The sequence below is a fragment of the Pelobates fuscus genome, chromosome 6, assembly GCF_036172605.1.
Source record: "Pelobates fuscus isolate aPelFus1 chromosome 6, aPelFus1.pri, whole genome shotgun sequence".
Classification (NCBI taxonomy): Eukaryota; Metazoa; Chordata; class Amphibia; order Anura; family Pelobatidae; genus Pelobates; species Pelobates fuscus.
Genome location: NC_086322.1, coordinates 163,074,186 through 163,086,803, shown reverse-complemented (window position 1 = coordinate 163,086,803; position 12,618 = coordinate 163,074,186). Strand labels below are relative to the sequence as shown.

Genomic DNA, 12,618 nt, shown 5'->3' with positions numbered 1-12,618 from the left:
GGGTGGGGGCCCTAAATAAAAATAAGGGGACGACGACCAGTATATATTACAGGCTGCAACTGACATTTAAGATGTGTTTTACAATTCATACTTTCATACTCAGGTTTGAATAGGTACAAAACTCATTGTTAATATATTCATCACTCCACTCTAAGACCAAGAACTGCAGATCCCTCAAGGTCAGTTTAAGAGTGACATGACTACAGGCTTCCTGCATTCTCAGCTGCTCTTTCTGGGAGGGGATCTGATCGGGTTTGTGTATACCTTTCAACTTTTAAATGAGGGACTTCTCTCTTATTAAAGGCTTGGTCCAGCATTTGAACTCCCCATTATTAGATGAAATAAAAAATATACTAGTGCCAATATTTTGTTATACACTGTAATTAATCCCACAGGGGTGTTTCCACAGCAGTCTTCTTCACACACAGCTGATTTGTATCCTGTTTCCCAGCAAATCAGCTTTTTCCATAATATAATTAAAGAGAAAAATTTGCTTAAATACTGTCTGAAGCACATGTCAAACTGCATATAGATTTGTGCTGTTGGATAGAGTAAATATTTACAATACTGTATACAAAGAGTTAGGTATTATGTTGTTATGGAGCTAACTAGTTAAATAAATTTTTAATTCACCTGTACATTGTAGCTTTAATTTTTCCACTAAGTGGTGTGGATGTAATGTCCCTATTTTTTAGCCCTGCAGGAAAAACAATGTTTACAGGGTTTAGCTGCCTCTAGTGGTTGCTTCACTAACTGCCACTAGATGCACTTGCATCTAAGTATCTGAGTGAAACCATGGAACTGGCCTCCCAATGCTTTCCTATAGGAGATCATCCATCGTGGAATAGTGGAGACCGGCGCTGCGAGAGAGAAAAGAGAAGTAAAACGTGTTGTTTTTTTGTTTTTTTTCCTGCTCTTTTACAAAAAAGGGGGCAGGGATACAGTCAATTTGAGTATTTCATAAAGATTCTATCTCTAAGAAAAACTTATGTTGCATGGGGTGACAGTGCAGCTTTAAAGGGGACTTTTTGCCGTCCATCTGTTTGCCAATAGCCTTATTGGCAAATGTATGTGGAATTCCACTGACTGTAAGAGCAATCAGAACATCAGCCAAATGGACGTATATGAAATTTGGCTGAAACTATTTGCCTCATGTCGACTGTAGAAGGCTTTCAGCTGGAACAGATGACTTGGAACAACCTAATGACATTTGAGAAATGCTTAGAGTATAAGTCTGACTCTTTCATTGTCATTCTATTGATGCAGTTGGCATTTGGTTTTTCTTCTCTGTCATTAACTTAAATTAAATAAATTAAAATGGTATCGGATGGCTAAAACACAATAAGTCAAGTGAAAATGGGTAGCTATAGTGCCCCGATAAGTAAGCATATACATTTTTTGTCTTTTGCTTAGGTGATATTTATTGGGGATTATGCCTAAACATTTTCACTTTATTTATAGTAATGTTTAGCCATGCTGCAAAGTTAGTTTTTTGGTTTGTAGTTTCACAGGTTTTGAGATTTTGCCTGAGGTGTTGGTGAAGGTTTACAAAAGGATTCTCTCCACGCATTATATATATTTTTCTCTTCTGCCCTTTCCCTTGCATTTCATTTCACTCTAATTGACCAGTTTAGTCTATTACCGTACTTATCTTTCTTTGCTCCCCCTAATAGCAATCGGAACCTCTTTTTCACCAATCTTGAGTGCATGGAGCAGCATACCTATCAGGCACTTCATGATGCAGTATCTTTACTTGCATTGTCATTATTTGCTGTTGGAGATAACCAAGTGTGGATATATTTTTAAAAACAAGCTGATGATGAACAGCATTTTAGTTTTCTCTATGGCATTGACACAGAGGAACTTTCATTTTTCTTTCACTAAATATAGTAGACAACACCCCTCAGGCTTTCCACATGAGGTGTGCACAAATAACAATCATTCCCTAATCTCCATATCGGGTTTTTCAAAGTAGTGTTGGAGAGCTTGCAAGATCTAAGGTCAGATTTCCCAGTCCTCCTCTTTTGATTTTTTTTTTTGGGTGTACGCTAAATGTGCACATAAATCTCTCTCTTCAGGATTTGTCCTTTGCTCTCTGGTTCTCACTCCGTGTCTATCCTACTCCTGGTGTTTTTTTTTTATTTTCACCTTATTTCTAAGTTCTCCACCTTACTGAAATTACAATCTTCTTACTGCATAGTTGCACTGCAAACATGCTTATTTCTTCCAAAGATAGTGTCTTTCCAAGTCCAACAACTATTCTACCAGGCATATATTCACCTCGGATAAAAAGCCATCCCTTGTATGCAAGGCTTCTGTTTAGTATTTGATACTTTCTTGTGTTTTAGCTTCTTTATGCATGAACTTTTTCTAGGTCATTCTTCCTGTTTAGACAACTGAACTTGGCACATTCTGCTTGTGTGATTTGATTTTTTTTATTGATATTTATATAGCGTAAAAGTATTAAACAGCACTTTATAATTAAGTTAAAGGGTGAGAGAGAGGCTCTGCTCAAACAAGCTTACAATCTATAGTAACCGGCTTAAAATGTTAAAATGTAGTTTCTTGTTCCTGGATATTGGTTAACAATATTAAAGCACACAATATACAAATAAGATAAATTGGCGCAAGATTCAACCTAATAGACAAAAAAAATATTAAAATATTATATATGATATTATATACCAATACAATAAAATAAGCAGCACCAGCAATGTACCCTGGTAAAAAGGTACCACGTAATACAGAAAAGAGAAAAGTGCTAGTGCGCTGAGAAATTTATATAGAGACACCTATAAAATCATCCAGTGACTCTCCAAATGTAAAATAGTGTTAAAAACAGAGACCCAAAAGACAAATATGTGCACCCAAATCACTGACACACATATACTTATAGCCTTATAGCCTGTCAATGTTGGTGGCTGGGTACTGTAATGAGGGAGACAAAAAACAGGGAGGGGGGACAATAGGAGGTACTCCTAGTGCATTAAAGTAAAAATATACAATATAAAACACATATATATAAAATCCCTATAGGTAAAAAACTCACAAAAGTAGAGTGGTATAAGCCCCACTCACGGCTATCATGCCCAGGGAGGATCAGCCCCTTGGGTACGTGGGATCCGCAGAAAAAGCTCTTAGTGACCACTGTTATAGACGCAAAAATTTATTGGTATAATAATGAATTCCAAGTAATAAAACATAAAAATGGGTCAGTCCAGCCGCAAGCTCACCACACCAAATCGATCAGAAACAGGGATAGATGTTAAAAACGTGAGTCTCTGCTCCTGTTCACTCCTGTTTCGAGGTGCCTCTTGCCGGTAGATGTTTCCCAGTCACTTCCGTGTGCGTCAAATGCCGTGGTCACGTGACGCGTTTCGCCCCGCCTCTTGGGGCTTTCTCAAACGAGCAATATTCTCCTCCCACAAAAATACGAAATATATATCGGATGCCCTCAGGCCGTGATCCAATCGGCCACTAAGTCTCTCAATGTTCAAATTAAAGTTCAATATCCTTCCATTATGGGACATCCGATATACCCTTAGAATACTAAAAGTTTATTTCTAAAACACATATTAAAACACTTACTATTAGCCTATATAAAGCATAATCCTACATCATACAAATACTACCATTATACATAGAAACTTCTCTGTCTCTTAAAAACACAATTGTAGCAGCAATATCATATTTGAACAAAGGGGTTGATCTCCTAAACGAATCTTAGCTAAAACATACAAAAAAAAAATAATACAGAAAAAAATAACAGATATATAAATATCCATATAAATACAAATAAAACTTTCTTTCTTGAGTATAAAGAATCTTGAGTATAAAAAAATCTCTTTACGAAAAAAGGGGGGACCTCTATAAATATTAAAGCAGCTCCCCCCCTTCCCACACACCAAAAAAAGATACAATCTTTATAAAATACTCACATCGACTGTTAGAATTTCACTAAAATTCCCATGTAGTCAAAATAATTATAAAACAATGTAGGGTTTGCTTAGTCTTTTATATATTTTTCCTCCACTTGACCAAAGGGGTAGCTGTGCTTTCAGGTTTCGCTAATACCTTCTGCCTTCACTAGTGACGTCAGTGGGATAAAATAATTCTTTCACTGATAATATAGAGATCTTTATTGATAAAATGTATTAAGGATCGACCGATTATTGGTCTGGCCGATATTTGGTATTTTCGGCAATATCTGTATCGGCCACTAAAGTTACCGATATTGCCGATAATACGTACCAGGACCGCCGGGCTCATGACAAGCCTGGCCGTTCTAGGGGGGGGGGGGGGGGGGGGGGCAGTAAGCTCTTACTTACCCGTTATTTTCACACACACTACACAAACACTCTGCAGTCATTATATACACACACACACACACACTCTGCATTCATTATATATACACACACACACACTGCATTCATTTTATACACACACTACACAAACACACAGCTCCCCTGTCTAAACACACTGCATCCACTACATGTGGCATGTATATTTTGTGCATTTACCTTTAGAAATAGTTTGTTTTTTTTTAAATGGTAAATGTACAGAATATCGGTAAGTTATTGGCTATCTGCCTGAAAGTTCACAGATTATCGGTATCAGCTCTAAAAAAAATCAATATTGGTCGATCCCTAATATGTATGGAGGGTCTCTTGTTATTCTCAATAGACCTCAGTGTTATACTCTCTCGTATGCAAGAAAGTACAGCACTGACACGAGCTCCTGACTAAAGAGGATCCCCCAGAGGCAAATGGCAGAGGCCATGAAAGACCGCTTCAGGTAAGTAAATCTTGCCTGTACTACATTCCCAGGCAACGCACACCAAGTTGCGATGTCACCTTCAAGTGTCTTTGCAAAATATGCAAAGACCCCAGAAGGTAACAGAGGCATTTTAAAGGACTTATTTCTGAGTGGGTATAATTTTAATAAAGGCAAGACTTTATTTTTTCTTGGCGTCCACCTATGTTTTATTTAATTAAATGTAACTTTTGGCAATACCTAGTTCATATTGTTAGAAATGTGTCACCTTTTGCTTATTAACCTTGCCATTATAACTACACAATCATTAATACAGAGTTTATCCTACCTTTGCTGCTATAACAACCTCCATTTTTAGTAATGCTTTCCAATGCTGGTACATTTATGCAAAGATTTCCCTAAGTGGCACGGTCACTTGTGATCCCCAGATGACATATCCAATTGTATCATGAGTGATGTAAGTAATTATACTTACCTGGTGCTACCCTTCCTGAGAACTGCTTGATACTTTGAGACTATCTGATAGAAATAGTGGGTTATTCCCTATTTCATGGAAGCACAGGCAGGTTATCCCTGCAAAAAAACATGGCCGTTATTATAAGGAGAGGAGCACATGGTGCCCAGACAACTTAATTATTGAGATGTAGTCTGGGTGCCTATAATGTTCCTCTAATGCCAGGTGTCTATGCAGGCCAATGGAGTTCTTTCACACTGATGACAAACCATTGTTTGTCTGTATACTATTCCAACCTGAACTTGATATTTTGTTTGCTGAACTTGGTGTTTTAGGTGGAACAGCTAATAAAGTGCCAGTCATTAAAGGAACACTATGAGCACACAGGCCACTTAATGTCCATGAAGTGGTCTGGGTGCCATATGGCCCCCATTTAATCCTGCAGCTAAATCCATTGCCATTCTGCAGAAATAGCACTGTTTTCTTTGCAGAGTTGTTAACCTGCCTCTAGTGAATGTCATACTGATCGCAACTAGAGGCACTTCTGCACAGACTCTATTTCTACCAGATGGTCTGAGATATCTGATAAGCACAGCGTGGCGTATTGATTTGCATGGGCTCTAAACTCTCATTGGCTAGATCTCGATGATCTCATCCAAAGAGTCTCTGTATTCTCAGTATTCTCTTGCGCCCCATTTTTTGCTCTCATCCAAAGAGGCAGAGCTTCACCAATGAGACCAGTGCTGTGAGGGAGAAAAGGTAAGTAACCTACCGTTTTAACCCTTGCAGCAGGGGACCCAGAAACTTAAACAGTGACTAGGGAACCATAGCATTAGTAAAACATATTTTGTTCATAACACTATAGTATTCCTTTAAAGGATCACTATAGGGTCAGGAACACAAACTGGTATTCCTGACCCTATAGTGTTAAAGCCCCCTGGGCCCCTCATGCCTCCATAAATATAGCACAATCGTACTGTATTCAAGCCAGAAGCTGTAACTCTGCATGCTGTTTGCCTCAACAACAAATACACAAGCAGTCTGCTGACATCATCAGAAGTGGTAGCCTGATCCAATTACAATGCTTCCCCGTAGGATTGGCTGAGACTGACAAAGAGGCAGATCAGGGGCAGAGCCAGCATGATTTAAACAGAGCCCTGACCAATCAGCATCTCTTCATAGAGATTAATTGAATCAATGGATCTCTGAGGAAAGTTCAGTGTCTGCATGCAGAGGGAGGTGACACTGAATGTTTGGATGCATTTTAGGCAGCCATGACCCAAGAAGGATCTGTAACAGCCATCTGAGGACTGGCCAGTGAAGTTATCACTAGGCTGTAATGTAAACACTGCATTTTCTCTGAAAAGACAGTGTTTACAGCAAAAATCCTGAAGGTAATGATTATACTCACCAGATCAAATTCAATAAGCTGTAGTTTCTCTGGTGACTATAGTGTCCCTTTAAGTTAAAAAATTAACTTTTTTCCCCACAGACAATTTAAATATCTGCATAGCCTTTTTTTTTTTTTAATAAACATAACCACTTGGCAGTCTCATTTGAAATACCTGTGTGGCCTACAATTTTGTGGCTGAACTCAATTTCATAAGAGCAGCACTTTTAGATGAGTTTATACAAAGGTAAACATCTATATCTGTCTTCGAGGAAATTTTGTTTTCTATTAAATTAAGTCAGAGCTCTGGCGTAAAGATCTTTTTGTCTGTTGGCATTGCATAGCTCTGCATGATTTATGCATTTTTCAGCAATGGGTATAGCTGAAATTAGGAAATCATTAATTAAAAGTTGTCTACTGGAGTTTGTTCAGTTTTCATAACTTGCTTTCACTTCGAATGCAGACTCTGCAGCTAATGCAGTGAGCTCTCACCCAACCTAGACATCATTTAGTTAGCTATAATTATTAGTACATCTGGCTCACACATCATTCTTCTTAAGAAGAAAGGGAAATGCCTGTCAGGTCACAGACTTTGGATAACCTTTGTTTTGTTTGCTATAGATCTAATACAGGGAGTGCAGAATTATTAGGCAAATGAGTATTTTGACCACATCATCCTCTTTATGCATGTTGTCTTACTCCAAGCTGTATAGGCTCGAAAGCCTACTACCAATTAAGCATATTAGGTGATGTGCATCTCTGTAATGAGAAGGGCTGTGGTCTAATGACATCAACACCCTATATCAGGTGTACATAATTATTAGGCAACTTCCTTTCCTTTGGCAAAATGGGTCAAAAGAAGGACTTGACAGGCTCAGAAAAGTAAAAAATAGTGAGATATCTTGCAGAGGGATGCAGCACTCTTAAAATTGCAAAGCTTCTGAAGCGTGATCATCGAACAATCAAGCGTTTCATTCAAAATAGTCAACAGGGTCGCAAGAAGCGTGTGGAAAAACCAAGGCGCAAAATAACTGCCCATGAACTGAGAAAAGTCAAGCGTGCAGCTGCCAAGATGCCACTTGCCACCAGTTTGGCCATATTTCAGAGCTGCAACATCACAGGAGTGCCCAAAAGCACAAGGTGTGCAATACTCAGAGACATGGCCAAGGTAAGAAAGGCTGAAAGACGACCACCACTGTACAAGACACACAAGCTGAAACGTCAAGACTGGGCCAAGAAATATCTCAAGACTGATTTTTCTAAGGTTTTATGGACTGATGAAATGAGAGTGAGTCTTGATGGGCCAGATGGATGGGCCCGTGGCTGGATTGGTAAAGGGCAGAGAGCTCCAGTCCGACTCAGACGCCAGCAAGGTGGAGGTGGAGTACTGGTTTGGGCTGGTATCATCAAAGATGAGCTTGTGGGGCCTTTTCGGGTTGAGGATGGAGTCAAGCTCAACTCCCAGTCCTACTGCCAGTTTCTGGAAGACACCTTCTTCAAGCAGTGGTACAGGAAGAAGTCTGCATCCTTCAAGAAAAACATGATTTTCATGCAGGACAATGCTCCATCACACGCGTCCAAGTACTCCACAGCGTGGCTGGCAAGAAAGGGTATAAAAGAAGAAAATCTAATGACATGGCCTCCTTGTTCACCTGATCTGAACCCCATTGAGAACCTGTGGTCCATCATCAAATGTGAGATTTACAAGGAGGGAAAACAGTACACCTCTCTGAACAGTGTCTGGGAGGCTGTGGTTGCTTCTGCACGCAATGTTGATGGTGAACAGATCAAAACACTGACATAATCCATGGATGGCAGGCTTTTGAGTGTCCTTGCAAAGAAAGGTGGCTATATTGGTCACTGATTTGTTTTTGTTTTGTTTTTGAATGTCAGAAATGTATATTTGTGAATGTTGAGATGTTATATTGGTTTCACTGGTAAAAATAAATAATTGAAATGGGTATATATTTGTTTTTTGTTAAGTTGCCTAATAATTATGCACAGTAATAGTCACCTGCACACACAGATATCCCCCTAAAATAGCTAAAACTAAAAACAAACTAAAAACTACTTCCAAAAATATTCAGCTTTGATATTAATGAGTTTTTTGGGTTCATTGAGAACATGGTTGTTGTTCAATAATAAAAGTAATCCTCAAAAATACAACTTGCCTAATAATTCTGCACTCCCTGTAGTATACACTTTGCTGTATATGAATTTTTAATTGAAGTAATAGCTTTCGTAGTATAGTAAAATTGTATGTGGCCAAGTTGTTCTCTGTATAACCTATGTACGTTTACTAATCAAATTATAAGAAAATGTCACACACATCCATATTTATCAAAGAAAACCAGGTGCTGATTTGGTGGCAAACTGCTACTTAGAGATTACCATGAAAAACCAAGAGAATATTTGGCACCATTTACTACTTTGCCTTAGAATGTCTATTGTTTTAGCTTGATAAACATGGCTTCTAGCCTAATAATTTACCTATGGTAAATTGTGATCCGCATTAAATTATCCAAAAATTGATTGACAGTCCTGCTAGTTATGTGAGTGCAGGTTATGGCTTATGATGTGTTTGCTTCACATTAGGGGCCAGTTTACCTATGTGAGTGAGATCCAGCTTTTGGGGAAGGGCACAGTGAGATCCAGCAGTGAGGGGCATTGTTTGGGGGTGCTCACATAGTGAGGGGCCAGGCTCACACAGTGAGGGCCAGGCTGGTGAGGGGCCAGGCTGGCAGTGTTTGGGGGGGGGAGGGGGGGGGGGGGTCATTCAGTGAGGGGCCAGGCTGGCGGTGTTTGGGGGGGCCCTCATTCAGTGAGGGTCCAGGCTGGCAGTGTTTGGGGGGAGCTTACACAGTGAGGGTTCAGGCTGGCAGTGTTTTTTTTGTTGGGGGGCTTACACAGTGAGGGGCCAGGCTGGTAGTGTGGGGGGGGGGGGGCTCACACAGTGAGGGGCCAGGTGTGGGGTGGGCTCACACAGTGAGGGGCCAGGCTGGCAGTGTTTGGGGGGGGAGGCTCACACAGTGAGGGGCCAGGCTGGCATTGTGGGCACTTCCTGTGTGAGGCGGTGCGGAAGGATCATGCTTTCTCATACAGTGCAGTGAGCGTGCTGCTGCTCGGCGCTTCCTGTAGGCTGCGGAAGGATCTCGTGTTCCCCGCCCCTTGCACACACACATACACACGCACTGTGTGCCTGGATCTCCGCTTCCTCCTCCTCTCCTGCTGCCGCCGCTGTGACTCAATGTGAAGCTGAACCTCCCGACAAAAATGGCGACCTCGCTGCACGAGAGACCCACCAACCAGCTCGATCTGCTCATCCGAGCCGGTAATGCATGCAGCGCGGACACAGGGGGGGCAGCCGGCCCGGGCTGGTATAATGAGCATGCACGGCCGGCCCCGGCCCTGTGTGCACGGCACTGGCTGGCTGCAGGGGGAGGGATGCGGCTGCGCACGTTTCGCTCTCGGGGTGCTCTCCGGGGCCAATCAGGAAGTGATGGTGCTCGGGCTGGGCCCCCGGGGGCCACGCTCTGCCTGCAGGGAGCCTGCACACTGACTGCCCCAACCAGGAAGTGAGAGAGAGCGCCTTCTCTGCCACGCTGTCTGAGCACAGCCCGGGCTGCTCCATCCCCGGCCGGCCCCGTGTAACCCCGGCCGCTCTGCCAGCATTGTGCCCGGGTCACATGGAGGCCGCGCTGGAGCTAATCCTGCACATAGCGGGCAGCGCTGGCTGCGAGGAGCCCGGTGCCATGCTGGCCTGGCTATCATGCTGGGCACCCGGCCGGGAGGACATGCTGTAATACGGTTACTGTATGGGGAGATTTTATTTTTAATGCAACAAAAAAAAAAAAAAAAGCCCGTTTATAGCGGAAGCGCTGAGATCAAACGGGCTGGGACAGCATGTGAGTGACAGCGGCCATCGGCCAATAGTATTGGAGGGAATGTTCGAAATACAAAAACCGGCCAATAGGCTGACGGCGGAGAGGCTGGGCTACGGGCCAATAGGCGCACAGCGCCGCGGTGATTGGCAGTTAGCCGTGAGCTCACAATGCGGATGGAATTGGAGGGAAGAGTAGAGATGTAAACACGGAAGTTAGAGGCGGGGCTTACATTGGGCACCTGGGCTGTTCTAGCTTGATAGACACGTGCAGCGCGCACTCAGCCTGTCCATAGGGGACAAGACTGATTACACAGGGCCCCGAATACAGTGCTATTATTAATGGGGGACAAAGCATGATTACACAGGGCCCTGGATACAGTGTTATTATTAATGGGGGACAAAGCATGATTACACAGGGCCCTGGATACAGTGTTATTATTAATGGGGGACAAAGCATGATTACACAGGGCCCTGGATACAGTGTTATTATTAATGGGGGACAAAGCATGATTACACAGGGCCCTGGATACAGTGTTATTATTAATGGGGGACAAAGCATGATTACACAGGGCCCTGGATACAGTGTTATTATTAATGGGGGACAAAGCATGATTACACAGGGCCCTGGATACAGTGTTATTATTAATGGGGGACAAAGCATGATTACACAGGGCCCTGGATACAGTGTTATTATTAATGGGGGACAAAGCATGATTACACAGGGCCCTGGATACAGTGTTATTATTAATGGGGGACAAAGCATGATTACACTGGGCCCTGGATACAGTGTTATTATTAATGGGGGACAAAGCATGATTACACAGGGCCCTGGATACAGTGTTATTATTAATGGGGGACAAAGCATGATTACACAGGGCCCTGGATACAGTGTTATTATTAATGGGGGACAAAGCATGATTACACAGGGCCCTGGATACAGTGTTATTATTAATGGGGGACAAAGCATGATTACACAGGGCCCTGGACACAGTGTTATTATTAATGTGGGACAAAGTATGATTACACAGGGCCCTGGATACAGTGTTATTATTAATGGGGGACAAAGCATGATTACACAGGGCCCTGGATACAGTGTTATTATTAATGGGGGACAAAGCATGATTACACAGGGCCCTGGACACAGTGTTATTATTAATGGGGGGCAGAGCATGACCACACAGAGCCCCATTCAGTGTTATTAATGGGGGGACAGGGCATGATTACACAGGGCCCTGTCCATGAGGGTCAAGACATGTTTACACAGAGCCCCGTACAGTGTGATGGGCAGCTATGAGAGAGAATTCATGATTACATACAGCTGTCCAGTTCGTTTTTCTGGGGCTCACTATTGAGCAGTGTGTTGGTGACACATGATCTGTCTTATTTCCGGATCAGATAATCAGCTTAGGTGTTAGTGTGTGTGGTTTTACTGGCGGTGTTTAATTTTTTTTTTTTAATATTATTATTATTGAATACATGAATGTGTGATCTAATCCATAAACTCCGAACAGCAGCTTGTATTTTTGCTGTCTGTTAAATATAAATATGCATGTACTTAAAAAATGTTTCAGTAAAAGGTTTTTTTTGGGGGGGGGGGGGGGGGGGCTTATTATTTACAGTAATAGTTGGGACTTTTTTTTGTTGTTGTTTGGTTTAAGTGCAATCTATTTAGTACCTAGCAAGCAGCTATTTGAAGAATAGAAAAAAAAAAAACATAATGCCCAATGTTCAGTGTGTTTTAGAGGCTTGTTTCAAACACTAGATTTGGTTATGCCACTAATGAACCTCTGTTTTTTATACATATACTGGTTATAACCTATAAAGCATGTGTGCTGAATATCCTAGCACTTTGTAATATCTCTGTGGAGTTGAGTGTTTGTACATTACACATATAATACACTGTGTGTACCACTGTTTTTATGTTTTTCGGAGCTTTTTATCTGGATCTGGACATATCTCACAGTTGTTTGGGATAAATAATTTGCGGTTGTTCAGTGCAGGGAAAAGTATGAAATTTCCAAAAGTTGTTACTTTTGCCATGCCAAACAAATGTCTGGAACTTCTTTGGGATAGTTTATTTAATATTTATGTTTATAGCATAAATGCATTTTCCTGTTT

General features: G+C 41.7%; 1 protein-coding gene across 3 annotated transcripts in view; it reads left to right on the top strand.

Moving 5' to 3' along the window:
• ELF2 (E74 like ETS transcription factor 2) overlaps window positions 1-12,618 on the top strand; it is a 102,588-nt gene that overhangs the window by 72,845 nt on the left and 17,125 nt on the right. The window contains exon 1 of one of the 3 annotated variants that reach the window (XM_063460075.1): window positions 9,784-9,948. The exons of the other annotated variants lie outside the window; for them this stretch is intronic. Within the exon in view, the coding sequence (XP_063316145.1) occupies window positions 9,891-9,948 (58 nt within the window). The 5' untranslated portion in view covers window positions 9,784-9,890. Of the gene's footprint in view, window positions 1-9,783; window positions 9,949-12,618 lie in introns of those variants that run through there. 3 annotated transcript variants of the gene reach the window in all.